This window comes from Enhydra lutris, unplaced genomic scaffold (assembly GCF_002288905.1).
Source record: "Enhydra lutris kenyoni isolate GAN:26980312 unplaced genomic scaffold, ASM228890v2 scaffoldscaffold30, whole genome shotgun sequence".
NCBI classification, from domain to species: domain Eukaryota; kingdom Metazoa; phylum Chordata; class Mammalia; order Carnivora; family Mustelidae; genus Enhydra; species Enhydra lutris.
The window spans coordinates 9,796,210-9,811,930 of record NW_019154114.1 but is presented as its reverse complement, the minus strand read 5'-3'; the positions used below and the strand labels follow the sequence as shown (position 1 = coordinate 9,811,930).

The window sequence follows — 15,721 nt, the reverse complement described above, 5'->3', positions numbered from 1 at the left end:
GCCTCTGTCTGGTCACACAGGCTCGTCAAGCCCCTCGCTCACTGTGGTACCTGTGACCTGGGTTCCTGCCTCCTGTCACTCAGAGCGCCCACCGATATGGCTAGGTGTGCGGTTCCCGACCCCAGGCTGCAGACCACCGCCGGCCGGGCCGCACCAGAAGCCGTTGGGGTTCAGCTGGCTGGGAGGATGGAGGGGGACTCGGTATCTTTGCTTTGACAAGCACCAGCAGGCTGGACTAGGCGGCCTCCAAGACCCTGGCTAGAGCTAAGAAATAATACCTTGGGTAGGAGGTGAAGTAATATTCCAGCTCGGTGAGAATGCTGGACAAACGTCACCCAGAAACAGGCAGCTTTATGGTTCGTTTCAGGAGCTCCTAATCCCCTGAAAAAGCACCACAAAACATAAACGCTAACTGTGAAGAAAAACTGATCACCTGCGCAACATTAAAGATCAGTAACTTCTACTTATAAGAGACACTATTAAGAGAACGATAAGGCATGCCGCGGAGTAGAGGAAGAGGACTGTAGGGTGTACATCTGAGAAAGACTTGAATCCAGAATACATAAAGAATATATACGGAACTTTAACAAATAAGCACCAAAACCCAATGGGGAAGTAACTTGAAAAGGCTCATCGCAGAAGAGGATATCCAAAAGGCCAGTAAGTGATGAGAAGTTCTCCATTAGTCTTCAGGGAAACACAAATTAAAACCACAAGTGGTATCGCCATACACCAACCTGAAGGGCTAGAAGCCAAGACTGATGACAGCAGGCGCTCGTGAGGATGGGAGAGCTGTGGAGCTCCCGGACAGGCTACGGGAATGGACACCGATGCAGCCACCCCAGAAATATCTCCCAAAGCTAAACCATGTAGGGCTCTGAGCCAGCCACTCTTAGACATGTGTCTAAGAGGAACGTACCCGTGTGTTCACGTTAACAGCGCCAGACTGAAAGTAAGCCACGGCCCAGACAGGAGCAGAACGGGTACACAAATCCTGGTATCTTCATACCCTGAACACTCTCCAGAAGTGTGAACTACTGCACACCTTTTTTTTTTTTTTTAAGATTTTTTTTTTTAAAGTTGACAGAGATCACAAGTAGGCAGGGAGGCAGGCAGAGAGAGAGAGAGAGAGAGAGAGAGAGAGAGGAGGAAGCAGACTCCCCACTGAGCAGAGAACCTGATTCGGGGCTTCATCCCAGGACCCCGGAATCATGACCTGAGCTGAGGGCAGAGGCTTTAACCCACTGAGCCACCCAGGCGCCCCTAACTACTGCACATCTAACAAGGGCGACTCTCACAGACACAAAACGCATCAAAAGAAGCCACTTTGTCAAAGTACAAACTGCGGGATTCAGTTTATATCAAGTTCAAAACCAGGTAAAACAAACCTGTAGTGTTAGAAGTCAGGATAGTAGCTACTCTGGGGAGGAAGAAAGGGGTCCTAACTAGGAGGAGACATGAAAGGGACCCCTGGGTGCCAGAAATGCTGTACTTTTTGATCTGAGTGCTGGTTACTTGGGTGTAGACATTTTGTGAAAATTAACTGAGTGGTAGTACACCTATGATTTGTGCACACTGAGACAGTATGTTGTTTTTCAATGAAAATTTACATCGAAAAAGTCATCACAGGCATCAAGGCTCGGAGGGAGGTAAAGCTGCCACACTGCCCTGATTGGGAGAGGGAAGAAGACAGATCCGGGCACTGAACCGGTTAAGAAGGGAAGGGTTTTTTTTTTGCCAGAGATGGCAGAACAAGCAGAAAGAGCAGAAAACCAGCCAGAACTCCTAGGGATGGGGCAGTTTCTGAGACACGTGCTCCGCTGAAGCCACACAAGGGCTCTTCTTCCTTCATGGGGAGGGGCTGGATACTCAGGTGGCAGACTGGGGCACAGGGGCCCCTCTGAGGACAAGTTCACTGACGACAAGGCTGAGGATGAACTGGAAACAGGTGTGCCGTTACAGACGAAGGCAGCAGCTCTCTGGGGGAGCACGACAAGGAGGCTCCGGTGTCTCCATGTCAGGAAACCCATCCTGTGTGAGGGCTGGAGCTGGGTGCGTGGCCCAGGAAATGGAGAAAGAGGGAACACTAAGCTCATGGGATAGCAGCCTCCGAGAGGAGAGAGAGGAAAGGCTCAGAACAGACAGCATGGGACGCCCGGCAGGGGACAGGGAGAAATGAGGGAAGACTCTGGAGTGCACCTGAAATCCATCCCAGCCCAGCTTCAGCGAGAGAGGTTAACGTGGACGGTGCGAGCAACTGCGGTGACCCGGAAGGTAGAACTTATCATCTGGGAGAAGGTGGGTAGGGGGGTGAGGCAGATCCACTTGAGCAAGTAGAAACAGAGATTTAGACCCAGAAAGACACTCAGAGTCCAAGTACCAAGCAGTTCCAATGAGATTATGTCATCTAAATATAGACCGGAAGTAGGCCAGGATAACGGACGGGCCGCAGGCTGGAGGCCAGGGCCCAGAAGGCAGGCAGGAAAGGACGTGCAGATTTACTCAGCATTTCACGTCTGCATGGGAGGTGGTGGCTAGCGGCATGACAGCCCTGGCAGAGGCGTTGGTGGCCACATCAGGAAGGGTCTTGGTGGGCATTTCCTGTGGGTTAACACCCCTGGTGGAAGGGAGATACCACGAGGGAGCACAGCTTCCTTCCCGTGAGGGCTGAGGAAAAGCAGAGTCCAGACTGGAAACCGCAGTTTTCCTAAATGGCCTCCACCCCCCAGTCTGGAAGAAACCAGGACACCCCGCTCTGGGGTCTCTGACTGGCTACCCAGCAGCTCCATGGAGCGTGGAGCAGGACCCTGGACGGGGGACGGGGGGGCGCTCCTGGGAGCTGAAGCTGCCGACTTTTAAAGGAAGTGCCATTCTCCACTTTGGACCCCAAGGGCCGCTTCAGTGGGCCATCACAGCCTGGGTTACAGAGCACCCTTCCCCGAGGGCCATATGTACTCCTCGTGGGCCTGTGCTCGCCTTTGGAGGCTCAATTCAGCGCCAAGTTTCTCCCAGGTGAGAGTCCTTGGAGACAGAACCACCAGGCAGGCTGAGACAGGAACCCTCCTCTGTGGAGGAGCAGCTGTTCTAGGCAGAATTTCACAAACTGCACACGATAGAGACCTCCTCTATATTTTTCGGAAGACAGGGGCAGGGTCTATGTGTGTTGGGGGCGGGGGGGTGCGCGGCAGCAGGGTGTGTGAGCGCGCGCGTGTGTTTTCATGGCTACCTGCTAAAGGAAACCACTTGTGGGGAGAAAGGGGAGAACCCACACAGAGGCCCCAAAAACCTAAGCTGAAATGATACCAGGATAAAAGAAAGAGCTTCCTAAGAAACATTCTACGATGGGTGAACGGGATTCACTCTGGAACTGCTGTTCCAGAAGGAGTTCAGAGGCACCTTTAAAAGCAAGGACACCCTTTTGTCTGTCCTGGCTCAGATGCAGCCCTACCCCAAGGAGGCAGGAGGATGGAAACGACTTCTAGTGGCCAATTCCTGCCACTACTTTGTTAAGATGCTACCTTATGATAGCCGTCAGCTACGTGCGAATTAACTAAGCTATCTGACTTACCAAGGTCAAAACTTTGTTGGTTTCCTGGCATCCTTAGGTAAAATATAAACAGATCCAGACAGTACTGCCGATTCCATCCGGAAAAGCTCTCAAGCTTCAGAAGGAAATTCATTATCAAGTTTTCAGCCACTGGCAATGGCTCTTGACAGTCACCCCCAGCCCTGCAGGCTGCCTGAGCCATGGGCTGGGGAGCTGATGCTTTGTAGGTGTGGCGACTACCAGAAAGTGCTTTTAAGCTGAGGCTGGGAAGAACAGAGCAGGTGCCAGCACCCACGTGCTGGGGGTCTGAAGCATGCCGTGCAGGGGCACCGAGACACCTTTCCCGCCAGTCCCTCCTGAACCCTCACCCCGTCCACAGGGGCTTCTCGGGTCACATGGCCTCCCACCAAGTTCATCTGTGACCTCTAACCTCCCACAAGCTCTGCTAAAGGGAGCGGACCCTTGGCCTTCTTCCAGTCCCCTGTCACAGGGATCCACTAGAACCCTTGAAACATGGAGATGCTTTCCTCTGAAGCTCCTCAGACTTCAGCACACACCGTGCAGGGCTCCCTCTGGCCAGCACTTCCTCTGTCCCCTGCCGTAGGACCTAATTAATCCCAGCCTTGGCTGACAGGGCCCACATGTGGTTCCCGTTTTCCGGAAGGAAATACGCCCTTCTTACAGGGAGTGCCCGTGTGTGTGTGTGTGTGTGTGTGTGTGTGTGTGTGTGTGAGAGAGAGAGAGAGAGAGAGAGAGAGAGAGAGAGAGAGAGAGACAGTGGGACCCTGGAGACTGCCTGGAGGAGGCAGAGCAAAGCCACTAGCCTGCTTCCAGGTCCCAAGCCCTCACAGGTCACAGATGGTTCTGTGAGGTGCTGGGAGGTGGCACCTTTCCATGGGTTAGGAGACAGTGGAAATAGACCAGGCCGGGCTCTCTGGGCTGCCTGAATTTCGCCCTCCCCAAGGACATCTTCGTATTTCACCTTCGAGGGCGGACTCTTCTCTCAGTCTTGTCTGGCGTGTCAGATCGTGCCTCCCCGCCAGTCACGTACTCTCAGTGCTGCTTCCAGTTAGATCAAAGCCAAGAGCAGGCTGTGCAAAAGAGCTTCTGCCACACACTCCCTTTGCAGACCTGCATCTCAACAAAAGCACCCCAGGCCCCTGGTCTCTGGGGAAAGAATGACTGTGGAAACTTCCAGAAGATGCACACAGGAGTCAGGCAGACTTACTTCAAGTCAGTGAGAAGAGAAGCTTCTGAGAGGAAAGTAAGAAATTCCTTGGAAGAATTCCTCCAACCCGGCTCAGGTCCTGTCTCCTTCCCCTCAGCTGGGGACCCCACCAGTATGGCTTCAGACGAGTAAAATCTCAAACCCCACCTGCATTCTGGGTCCCTTCTAGCAGACACACTCTGGCTGGCACATGTTCGTCAAGGCAATTTATTTTTATTTGGAGCAAATGAATGTACCCCATTAAAGGGGAGAGTGAGGGCGCCTGGGTGGCTCAGTGGGTTAAGCCGCTGCCTTCAGCTCAGGTCATGATCTCGGGGTCCTGGGATCGAGTCCCACATCGGGCTCTCTGCTCAGCAGGGAGCCTGCTTCCCTTCCTCTCTCTCTGCCTGCCTCTCTGCCTACTTGTAATCTCTGTCTGTCAAATAAATAAATAAAATCTTTAAAAAAAAATAAAAAATAAAATAAAAAAAAAATAAAGGGGAGAGTGAAAGAAAGCAAGGAGGGCCTCTTAGAAGCTCTCTCCTGTGGGCTGGGGGCCAGAGGCAAGGTGTGTTAGCCTAAAATACCGCTCGAACCAGCGATCTGGGTCTTGCCACGTTACTTGGCTTCATCCTGCATTAGCATCAGCACGGTGGGCTTTGGGTAGGGGCGCCTGGCTAAGGGCCCCCTGGCACGACAAGTGGCGCCTCTGAAAACTGTAGGGGGGTAACCAACGTCAATGAGCTCCGGGGGCTGGGAAGGACTGGGAGGACACAGAGTGAGAAGGGGAGTGGGGTGGGGCGGGTCAGCCGGTGTGGGCTGCCCTGGCCACAGTGGTGATGTGGCCCTGGATGACAGCCTGTCTCACGGGTGACCATACAAGGACAGCAAAGTGGAATTCCTCAGTTATAGCAAGAAAGACAGCTGCTTCTTGAGGCCCTGCCTGAGGTTCAATTAAAACCAAGTCCAGTTTCCAGTGGCTTCCTAGGCCTCCGGCCCTACCACCCATCTCAGCGGCTGATCAATCTCCCTCACTCCCCACCAAGCACAGGGCAAACCCGGGGGTGGGTGGGGGGCAGGGCAGGATCAGCAGGAGTACATCACAGGGACTGTGAGCATTTGCTGAACTGGAGAGGCTGCCATGCCTGTGTCTATCAGAGGTGAGAGGAGGACCAAAATGAACCAGAAGCTTTATCTCAGGGCTTCTCTGGGTACAGGTCTCATGGAAGAAGATGCAGGACTGCCTCTTGCTCTCCCACTTGGGCCCCCGACCCAGGCTCTTCAAATGCTCTCATCTTAGGGGCACCCGTGTCCCCGGGAAGGGTGCTCAGGACCTCATCCACCATCGGTGGGGCTGGCTGGGGTTGGAGCCTTTGAGTTCACAGCAGGCACTCGTTAAAAAGAAAGCATTCTCTGGCAAGTCCTCTCTGCGAGGCAGCAGGGAGGAAGGGGTGGGGGAAGCACAGTTGGTTAAGCCAAAGGACGGCTGGCCAGAGGGCCATCTTGGCGGGCGGAGTGGGGTGTCCCAAGACTCGCTCACTTCCCAGCACAGAAGCAGGCCTTGTAAGGATCACAGCTGTCGGATCACGCTGCAGTTCCTATCAGTTTATCAAAGAAGCTGCGTTTTCTCCCTCCTCTCCCTTTCTACTGAGTATAAGTGGCCCGGTTCATGGGAAAACAGCCCCGCACTTGTTCTGCCGCATTGGCATGGAGGGTGGGAAGAGGCCGGAGGAGGGACATGTGCACCAACACCTACTCGGGGCGGAGTTGTTTTAATGGGGCCGGGGCCGGGCCGCTGGTGGGTGTCTGAGGTGCTGGGGCCGCAGGTCTGGCGCGCCAGGGCCAGCTCTCAGCACAGAAGCCTTAATTACTTTGCCCTCTCTGGAGTCTGGTCTCCCGTCTTCACAGACCACCCTGGGAGGCTGAGGCCGTGTCACAAGGCGGAACAAGAGCTCCCCTTCACCAACCTGTACTGAGAGTGACGGCGCGCACCGTCTTACGCAGCCCTCTCTGCAAAAGGAAAGGCTGGCACCACTGCAGATCAGGTCACGTGACCAAAAACTGGAAGAACTGGGATTTGAACCCAAGTCTCCTGGACTCCAGAAGTTGCAATCTTAATCCGGATCCTGAGGACCTGTGGGAGACCCATGGGCCCCATTCCGGTGGAGTCCAGGGAAGGGGGAGAGGCATGGGGAGGGCTGTGGGCTGCCCACGTCTGGCACCCCTCCCCCATGTCCCCTTCCCCACTTGTGGGCTCAGCTTCGACCCCTGCAGCTGAGAGGAGGGCCTGGGCCCACAGCGCATCTCAGCAAGTCTAGCCGAGATGAGGCTTTGGAGCCACGGGCCTCCCCGAGTTCACTACGCAGCTAAACTGTTATGTCCATAACAAGGCCATATGGACACAGATTAGGTCTGACCCGCCCAGGAGCCTGGGGGGTGTTCGGGGGCCCCACTCCACCCCCCCCCAACGGAGGTGCAGCCTGGGAAAGCTGTGTGGGGAGAGGAAACACTCCAGGGTCCTGCGGGAAATCAAGCATCTTCCTCAACGCCAAGACGCCCACCAGATGTTTGTCTTCAGCAACTCTGGCTGCTCTTGTCCTCTAGACGGCAAGCCCTCCTGCTCCCCGAGCTAGACACACTACTGTAGAAATGATGGCTTTTCACTGTTTTAACACCTGAAGGAGCGGGTTAAATCACTGTTTCTTATCAGGCCTGTGGCTTCATCTCAGCAGTCTGCACGGACCACTACTATGCTTTTCTTTAAAGCTGTCAGCAAAAAAGAAGGAAATGAAATGAGAAGCAGACCGGCAGGCTGACGCTCCCGACGGCCCCTCCCCAGCAAACTCGGCTGAAGGGACTCGCTCCCCTGTGGGCTCACAGGAAGGCGGAGAGCCCGTGTCTTCAAGACCTCCTCCACGTCTGACGCTGTGCTTTGTGCCCCCCCGAGAGCCTAGACTGGCTGGTGGGGACTGTGACCCAGGCTGGTCAGTGGCGGTGGGCCCACAGGGCCCGCGTTGCTCAGGGGAAGCAGGTGCTGGTGCTGCTTCTTAGGGGGGCGATGGCAGGCTGGACAAATGACGCCAAGGACCAGGAGGGAGAAGTGGGAGGGGCCCAGCCCCGAGGTTCCTTCCATCCCGGCCCACCGGGTTCCTACGCCAGGGCCTGGGGTCACAGGCTGTGCAAAGCCTCGCAAGGCGCCCGGCCGCTGCACTCTCTCATGGAGGCGATGGAGCGGTGGGTGCGGAATTAGCAGAGCGCGAGGGTCTACAGCTCAGCTCCCACCAAGCCTGGCAGGCACGGGGCTTCCTCTCATTTCCCTCTACAAAATGAGGATGCCGGTCAGCCCAGGAGGCTAGGAAGACACTAGACAAAGCAAGAAAAGTTTCACCACCCCGAGGCTGTAAATGGGAATATGCAGTGGCCGTTGGGTCCCCAGCTTCAGGGAGCCCAGGGTCCCTGAGCAGGTGGGGAGGACACCGACGTGGGCCCTTGCTGCCCACACTTCTGCTTGGTGCAGCCTGGCATTCTGCTGACTGCTCTGAGCTCGCTCTCTCCGAGCCCCTGATGGGACAAGGGAGGCTGCTAGAGGATGGAAAAACCCAATACAGTCAGGTTCTCTGGAGGGGAACTAGTTACAAATGGCTTCTTCAAAGGCCTCTCTCTCCACTGGTGCCTGAAAGGCTTCCAGGCAAGGGGGAGCTCATCAAGTGAATGGACATGTCTGCAGTATGGAAAACCATGTAAAATACACTGTCACTCATGTGGGGACAGACTGTCGCTCTCCCAGTGGGGGGGGTCTCCTGAACCACTTCTAATCTCCACTTCAATCCCACGGACTGTCCAACCTGATGTGAAGTAAAACGGGAAGTCCTCCCCTTCTGGCCGAGTGGGGTAAGAATCCGCTTCCGTCCCTGTGTAACTGTGGGGCTCTCACCTGGGAGGATTCTGCTCCCAAGGGCTTGTGGCCCTGTCTGGGAACATTCCTGATGTTCCAGCTGGGAGGGCGGGTGCCGCTCCACAGCCCACAGCACACAGGACGGGCCGGACCACCAGGGACCATCCAGCCCCAACGCCGACAGCACTGAGCCTGCGAAACCCTGCTCTCCATGACCTCAGAAGAGCAAGAGGGCCGTGACAGCCTCCCACCACCACGGGGACACCTTTGGTGGTCTGGACCATCAGAAGCCCCTCCCCACAATGGGCAGAAACTTTGTAGTCCTGCTATTTGTCCTTCTGGCCAGGCGGGCCTGTCCCCTCCTGTAGCTCGGTCCTCTGACCCCACACCCTCAACTCCACCCTCAGTCCTCAAACGAGGGTCTTGGCAGGCAGCTCTGGATGAAGAGGGAAGGGCCTGCTCCCTCCATTTCCTCCCTCGGCTCACATCATGGTGGGGCAGGCTCCTGGCAAGGCTTCCGGCAGAAGCTTGTGGGCCTCACCTCCCCTCGCTGCCTCCTGCCACCCCCTTTTGCTTCTTCCCACCTCTCAGGGCCTTCTTCTCAGCCTCCTTTCCTGGCTTCTCTTTCTCCCCGACCACTACACACTGGAGCTCCCTGGGGCTCTGCCTCAGCCCCCTTCCCTACCTCCTCTGCCCCTCTTACCACTGACCGTTCTTCTTCCCTAAGAAAGCAAGCTCCGCGAGGATGGAACCACCTAGAGCAGTACTTGGCAGAGTCAGTACTCAGTAATACTATCTGCTGAATGAATGAGTGAATGAGAGAATGAATCAAAGACTATGCTATCCATTTCCACTTTTCTCCCTTGGGCACAGGTCCCTCTTCTCAGAGTCACGGGGAGCAACCTGTGTCATCATCTCTCCTTTGATGTTACCAAAGCAATTCCAATTCAAACATGGGACCCTCCTCCCTCCAGAGCTCCCATCACAGGACCAGAGTCCTGGTGTCACTCCCAACAGCCTGTCCCCTCAGGCCCTCATGTAATCAGTCACTACTCAATGATACATCTTACAAATTACAAAATGGTGCCGTTTCTCCCCATCCCCCTCCCAAGCAGCCACCATCTCCCACTTGGACAACAGCCTCCCACTGGTCTCCCACACATCCGCCTTGCTGTCTCCACCCACCCCTTCTCTTTAAAAACACAAATCTGGTTACACCGTCCCCCTACCCAAGCCCCTTCAGTGGCTCCCTCTGGCCTCGGGGAGAGGCCTCCAACCTCGGTGTGGCCAGCAAGGCTGGGCCCCTCTCCCGCCTGCCCCGTGGATCACACAAGAATGAATGCTCTTTGAATGAATGTTCTTTGCTGACTTGAAGACTCCGTACAGGCTGGACCCTTTCCCAGCAATCCCCCTTCAATCCCCAGACTCCACAGAGTGCCTCAGGAGCCTTCCTGACTGTACGGACCACTGTCTAGTCAGCTCCCTGAGTACCCTGGACGGCTCTAGAACCCCATCGCCCCCAGAGGTGCTTATTTCATGGGTCAGGGTGAGAGCCCTAGGTGACTGACAGGAAGCAACTGCTGTAGAGCACTGAAAGCTACTCAGACTATTCCAGAAAACTTCTCTCCCTGGCTTTGTGGGGGAGCCTGGAGAAATCTTTGCCCCATCTAAATTTTGATGACTTTAAGGTCACACTCTTCTGTGACCCTGGCTACTTGGAGCTGAGGTGGCGGCAAAGGGCCAGAGCTGGCTATGCTGTTGGTGGCGGGAGTTCTAGAGGCCGAGAGTGGCCAGGGCCCTGGGACTGGCCAAGGCCAGGCTCACACGACTGGAGATCCCAGCTCCGCTAGAGCGACTGCTGCCACCAACCCTGGCCAAACACCGTGCGGGCAGCTGGGCACCTGAGCCCCATTTTGTGTTCCATCCAGCTCACCTACTTTCTTCCCCAAAGACTCCAACAAGGACACACTGACAGGACCTTTAACCTCCAGGGAAAACAGTGTCCTGACAAGTGGAAAAGTAATTCGTTCGTTCAAGAAATGGCGACATGCACCTGTCCCGTGTTGGCAGCACCAGAAGGCCCGATGTATAGCTGGGGGCGCCTTTGCTTCTTTAAGAGTAAATGCAAAGGAAAAGGAGGGGAGAGAAGCGGAAGAGAAAACAGCTGCTGGCAGCCCTGGCGCAGCGTGCAGTGAGAAAGCATGGCTGTGAGGAAGAGAAAGCGTGCCGAGTCTGACCTGATGATGAAAGCGCCTCTGGCCTCCAGGAGCTTGCGTTCACTGCTGAACCTCTTGAGAAGGTTGATCATGAACTTATAAAAGTAGGAGTTCATGGTGGGGGTGGAAGGAGAACATTCTAAGCCTTTGGTACCTGCAGAGAAAGGGATAGAGCCAAGAGTTACTGTATGGCCCACAGCATGGTGGGACCCCCACGGAACATATGCCATCGCAAATGCCAGAAAGGTGGTGTGTGTGTGCGGGGCGCGCGGGTGCAGCTGTGTGCACAGCAAGGTGAGGGAAAACCTTCAATCCAGGGCCTCGGGTCGATGGCAGAAAAGCAAGGACTATACAAGTACATGAGAACAAATACAGCTGCTTACTGTACTAACACCCACTCACGGGACCCCCTCTCCAGCCAGCCCCCAGTGACTTAGTGAACACCTCCTATCTGGGAGACCCGCTGCTACGTGCTGGGAAATTTTTATAGAACACACCTGGACCTATCATCCCAATATATAAAATACACTCAGCCTTCATTTTGGCTGGTTAAGGACAAGTGAGAAATCGAAAAGAAGAAAGGGGTAAAACAGGCATACGATCTCGACAGTCAACAAAACACACGTTCCTTGGGGCGCCTGGGTGGCTAAGTGGGTTAAGCCTCTGCCTTTGGCTCAGGTCATGATCTCAGGGTCCTGGCATCAAGCCCGAGTCGGGCTCTCTGCTCAGCAGGGGGCCTGCTTCTCCCCCTGCCCCGGCCCTGCCTGCCTCTCTGCCTATTTGTGATCTCTGTCAAATAAGTAAATAAAATCTTAAAAAAAAAAAAAAAAAAAAAAAGACTTCCCAAATCCAGGAACACATTGAGAACCAGGAGCTTGAAATGTGCTCCTGGCTTGAGAACCAGGAGCACATTTGGAGTAGCCCCGGATAAGCATCCTAGCTGAAAATACACCGAGGGCCAGGTCCAGTCCCCCCAGAGTCCCATCCCAGCACGGGTCCCCTCCGCAAGGTATTGGTCATGGAGGGGATGACAGCAGGGCTGGTGGAATGCCTGGCTGATCCCCATGTAGTACATTCATACACCCCATGCGATCTTTGTTTTTTCTTTGCCACCCATCCTGACCTCAACAGCACCGTTGGGAAGGTGTTAGGGATGGTAGGAATCTTCACTCCCTCTGCCCAAGGCACTAACAGGGCACAAAATGCACACACGAGAGCTTGAGATACAATTCACGTATCATGAAGTTCACCCTTTTAAAGTGTACAGTTCAGTGTATTTTACGATAGTATAGTCATAAAATCGTGCGTCGATCACCACAAATTCCAAAACATCACCCAAAAAGAAACCTTGTATCCATTAGCTGCCGCTCCCCATCCTCCCTTCCTCCAGCTCCTGGCAATCATTAATCTACTTTCTGTCTCTGGATTTGCCTTTTCGGGAAATTTTGTGCTAATGGAATCAGACAGTAGGCAGTTTCTTTGACTCGGAGTGTTTTCAAGGTTCATCCACATTGTGGTACGTATCCACTTTGTATTCATTTTTGTGGCTGGATAATACTTCATTGTATGGATATACCGTATTTTATCCATTCATCAATTGTTGGATATTTGGTTGTTCCCACTTTTTGGCTATTAAGAATAATGACGTGGGGCCCCTGGCTGCCTTGGTCGGTAGAGCATGTGACTCTTGATCTTGGGGTCATGAGTTCGAGCCCCTCATTGGGCGTAGAGCTTACTTAATTTAAAAAAAAAAAAAAAGGATAATGCTGCTGTGAATATTCATGCGTAAATTTTGGTGTAAACATGTTTTCATTTCTTTTGGTTGTATACCCAGGAGTGGAATTTCTGAATCACGTGGTTACTCTACATGTAACTTTTTTTTTTGTTTTTTTTTAAAGATTTTATTTATTTATTTGTCAGAGAGAGAGAGAGAGCGAGCACAGGCAGACAGAGTGGCAGGCAGAGGCAGAGGGAGAAGCAGGCTCCCCACAGAACAAGGAGCCCGATGTGGGACTCGATCCCAGGACGGTGGGATCATGACCTGAGCCGAAGGCAGCTGCTTAACCAACTGAGCCACCCAGGCGTCCCTCTACATGTAACTTTTAAGGAACTGTCAGACCGTTTTCCATAAGGGCTAGATCATTTTACATTCCCACCAGCGGAGTGTGAGATTCCAATTTTCTCCCATTCTTGCCAACACTTGTTATTACCTGTCTTTTGATTAGAGCCATCCTCGTGGATGGGAAGTATCTCATTGTGGGTTTGATTTCCATTTTCCTGATGACTAATGACACAGAGCATCTTTTTATGGGCTTACTGGTTCTTGCAGATCTTTGGAGAAATGTCTATACAAGTCCTTTGCCCATTTTAAAATTGGGTTGTCTTTTTATTGCAGAGTTGTAAGAGTTCTAGATACATGTCTCTTACCAAATGTATGATTTGCAGATATTTTCCTCCATTCTTTTTTTTTCCTTCTAATGTCCTCCATGGTGTCCTTTGAAGAACAGGATTTTAAATTCTGATAAAGTCCAATTTATCTTTTTTTTTTTGGTTGCTTGTGCTTTTGGTGCCATATCTAGAAAGTATTACCTATTCCAAGGTCATAAAAATTTACTGACATGCCTCCTAAGAACTGTTTTTTAAAAAAAATAGCTCTTATACTTAGGTCTCTCATCTATTTTAATTTTTGTATATGGTGTGAGGAAGATGTCCAAATTCTTTTGCATGTGGATGGATACCTGTCTTAGTATAACCTGATATCTTCTTTCTTTTTACTTTATAGGTGCTTTTTTTCAAGAATTTTTTTGGAGTTTATTTATTTAAGTAATCTCTATCCACAATGTGGGGCTCAAACTCATGACCCTGAGATCAAGAGACACATGCTCTTCCAACTATGCCAGCCACCTGTCCTGATGCTTTTTCACATTGTATTTTTCCTAGCTTTATTGAGATAGCATCGCCTATACCATTATATAAGTTCAAGGTGTACAACGTGTGGATTTCATACCTGGACACATTGCAAAAAACGGACACCACAGAGCTCTGGAGTCAGCGAATACCTTCCTCATTGCACATAATTACCTTTTTTTTTTTTGTGAGAACATTTACCATCAACTGTCTCAACAACTTTCAAGTATATACTATAGTAATATTAACCATCATCACTGTTTTGTATGTTAGATGACCAGAACTTATGAAACTCTAACTGGAAGTTTGTACCCTTTGACCAGTATCTCCCCAACATGGTATCTTTCTTTTTTTTTTTTAAGATTTTATTTATTTATTTGACAGAGAGAGAGAGAGATCATGAGTAGGCAGAGAGGCAGGCAGAGAGAGAGGGGGAAGCAGGCTCCCCGCTGAGCAAGGAGCCCAATGCGCGGCTCGATCCCAAGACCCTGAGATCACGACCCGAGCCGAAGGCAGAGGCTTAACCCACTGAGCCACCCAGCAGCCCACCGCAACATGGTATCTTAATAGGCAACCAAGAGCTACCATTTACCAGGGACTTCTTACGTGCTATGCATGTCTAAAGCCTTCACACATAGCATCTGATTAAATCTCAAAATAATCCTTGAAAATATGGGCTACTACTCTTCTCATTCTACAGGTGGAGAAGCTGTGAATTAGGCTGAGGACTATCCGAAGTCACAGAGCTGACGAGTGGTGGTCTCGGGAGTCCACGCAGCTGGTTTCAACAGCTCTGCCATGTTGCCCATCACTTGGGTGCTGGTGTGAGGCAGTTTGGGGTTAGCAGGTTAGTGGGCGATATGTTCCTAAACAAGGGACAGAAGACTGGAATGAAGGCCCTGCCAAGACGGAGAAGCAGTAAACCCTCCTTTCAGGAGCTGTCTTTTTGCTCAATTCAGACTTCCCTGATGTCCTTGCACGGTGTGGCTGGGAACGGGAAGGGGTGCCTTTCTGTTTTGTTTTTCCTAGCTGTGAATTACTCTGTGAGGATTCCTTACTAGGAGCCATACCTTCAAACTATTGTCCTTTCTCCGGAGAGCCTCCTGGACAGCCCCTGTGAACTGTGTGCAAGGGGCAAGCCTTGAGTAAGAAGCCCAGTACGAGGGCAGACCCCAGTGAACTTCTTGATGTTTGCAGTTCGTTGTTCTGGGTCCCTGCCCAGAACAGCCTGGCCTGGGAGGTCCTGAGTGACTCTGGAATGGCAAACAGTCTCTGCTCCCTGGCCCAGAGGGACTGTTTGCAGAATCAAGTGTCACATTCTTACAGATCGAATTACCCCGGGCCCAGCTGGGGCCGATCTCTGAAGAGGTGGCTACAGATGCAGCTGCCAGAGCCCCTCCTCCCCGTCCCCGCACTGCCCCCGTGGTGGCCTGGCTGCACACTCCCAACGCCGGCTGTGTGTGTGAACTGGAACCTTCTCCGAGCTCATCTGTGAGGGCTCCTGTGTCCCTGTCCCCTTTTTGCTTCTGTATGTGCAACCCCAACCTACATCATTTCCAGGCTCAGGGCGATTTAGGTTCCAACATATTCCAAAGGACAAAGGGACCCAAACAGGGAGTGACTATAAAGAAATCTTCCACAACGTGGGGCTATGGTGTCCATTCCCAAGGAGCTGGGTATCTTGGGCAGGCAGAAACATTGAGCGTGCTGTTCTAGAGCAAGGCTTTGGAGTCCTGGTTCAGATCAGATGTCTGCCTCTTACTAGCTGTCCAACTCTGGGCAAGTCTCTCCCCCAACCCTCAGTTTCTTCATTTGTAAGGTGGGGCCAATAAGAACCCCTTTCCTTCCATTCAAAGAATTTTTTTTTTTTTTTAAATTAAGTAATCTTTAAGCCCGAGGTCGGCCTTGAACTCACGAGATCAAGAGACTGAGCCAGCCAAGCACACCCA

The 15,721-nt window shown here is 52.5% G+C and overlaps 1 protein-coding gene across 4 annotated transcripts in view; it reads right to left on the bottom strand.

Moving 5' to 3' along the window:
• LOC111152764 (Vac14, PIKFYVE complex component) overlaps positions 1-15,721 on the bottom strand; it is a 99,193-nt gene that overhangs the window by 28,059 nt on the left and 55,413 nt on the right. For all 4 annotated transcript variants that reach the window (XM_022511387.1, XM_022511388.1, XM_022511385.1 and 1 more), the window contains exon 14: positions 10,887-11,019. In XM_022511387.1, the coding sequence (XP_022367095.1) occupies positions 10,887-11,019 (133 nt within the window). The remainder of the gene's footprint in view (positions 1-10,886; positions 11,020-15,721) is intronic.